General features: G+C 67.1%; 1 protein-coding gene across 1 annotated transcript; it reads left to right on the top strand.

The window, feature by feature from the left end:
- Window positions 1-17: 17 nt before the first annotated feature.
- On the top strand, window positions 18-1,445 carry EMIHUDRAFT_460577 (hypothetical protein; the record flags this gene model as incomplete). Its single annotated transcript, XM_005787399.1, has 3 exons — window positions 18-74; window positions 390-536; window positions 753-1,445. 3 exons carry the CDS (start codon window positions 18-20, stop codon window positions 1,176-1,178), a joined length of 630 nt encoding a protein of 209 aa, XP_005787456.1. The 3' UTR covers window positions 1,179-1,445.
- Window positions 1,446-1,740: the final 295 nt, after the last annotated feature.

Raw genomic sequence — 1,740 nt, 5'->3', positions numbered from 1 at the left:
ATGCGTGCCCCGTGTCGATGGGTGTGGGAGGAAAGCTCGCCGCGGTGATCACCGCCGCTAGCACGCTGCTCCTCGTGTGAACAGCGCCTCTTCACACCTCCAGCTGTGAACAGGTGGTCACCGCCGCGAGCACGCTGCTCCTCGTGTGAACAGCGCCTCTTCACACCTCCAGCTGTGAACAGGTGGTCACCGCCGCGAGCACGCTGCTCCTCGTGTGAACAGCGCCTCTTCACACCTCCAGCTGTGAACAGGTGGTCACCGCCGCGAGCACGCTGCTCCTCGTGTGAATAGCGCCTCTTCACACCTCTAGCTGTGAACAGGTGGTCACCGCCGCGAGCACGCTGCTCCTCGTGTGAACAGCGCCTCTTCACACCTCCAGCTGTGAACAGGTGGTCACCACCGCGAGCACGCTGCTCCTCGTGACGCGTGACAAGCTCGGCACGGCCCCCTCCTCCATCCCCCTCAGCTTCGAGCCGGCTTGCGTCGCCGTCGCGCCCGACGGCGGCGCGGTGGCGGTGGGCGGCGCGGACAACAAGGTCCGCTGGTTAGTTGGAGTGGCGAAGACGCAGTCTGACCACGGCGGCAAGAGACGGACGGACGCTGGGGCGGCACACATCCACACAGACTAGACAATACACACACACGGTTCGCGTGCACTGTGAATGCCGTGCTAGATCCTTGGGGACGCGAGTGCCCCTACCCCTGCCCCTGCCCCTGCCCCTACCCCTACACCTCCCCATACCTTCCCTTAGGTCCGCCTGCTCACCGCGGCCGGCGGCGAGGAGAAGGTGCTGGACAAGCACATCGCCGCCATCTCCTGCCTCGCCTACGCGCCAGGCAGCAAGCGGCTGGCCTCGGGGTGCGCCAACAAGGAGATCGTCATCTGGGACGTGGGCGCCGGCACGCCACTCAGCTGGGGGCTGCAGGGCTTCCACCCCACCCGCATCACCTGCCTGACCTTCTCGGCCGCCGGCGTCCTCGCCTCGGGCGGCGTCGACGGCTCGATCATCGTGTGGGGAGACCTCCCCGCCGGCCCGTTCAAGCCTCCGCCGAAGCACAAGCTGCACGGCTCCACCACGCACGCGGGCGGTGTGTCGGCGCTCGCGTTTGTCGGCGACGGCGCCGTCCTCGCCTCGGCCGGCCTCGACGCGTGCATCAAGACGTGGACCGTCGCGTAGAGCCGCTCTACTGCTCTTGAAGGGCCTCTCCAGGTTATTCAGCGCCTCCGCCCTTTCGGCCGCCTCCTCGTCTCGGGCTCTCCTTTCTCTCCCCTCCGAGGCGAAGGGGGGGGGGGGGGCGCAGCAGCACAGTCCCTCGCGCCTCTCCCAAGCATCCCGCCATGTGTTGCCCGCGGCCTCGCGCATGTCAGAGGGACAGGGAGAGCTCGAGAGGACCGCGTGCGGTGCCCAACGTTCCGCAGAGTGTCTATTAAAAGGAAAACAGAGAGCGGGCCGCGCGGGCAAAGAAACCGGGCCCAAGCCGTGTCTTTGTTCCGGCACACACTTTACTCTGACATCGCCCCCAGAAAAGGCAGCTGCCCAAGCCCAGCATCTAGGGTACCGAGGCTCCACCCCCCCCCCTTGGCGCCTCGTCTTTTCGTGCCAAACCAGCCGATCTCCGCCCGTCGTTCTCCGCTCGCGCCGGCCGCCTCCCTCCTGTGTGTAGGCCGTTTAGTGCTGGCGGGAAGAGGCGCGCTGAGCCATCGCCGGCCTCCCTGCCGGCTCATGACCGCTCAAAAGG

The sequence above is a fragment of the Emiliania huxleyi genome (genome assembly GCF_000372725.1).
Source record: "Emiliania huxleyi CCMP1516 chromosome Unknown EMIHUscaffold_1424, whole genome shotgun sequence".
Lineage (NCBI taxonomy): Eukaryota > Haptophyta > Isochrysidales > Noelaerhabdaceae > Emiliania > Emiliania huxleyi.
Note: the sequence above shows the minus strand (reverse complement) of the source record. Positions and strands in the feature narration are given on the sequence as shown.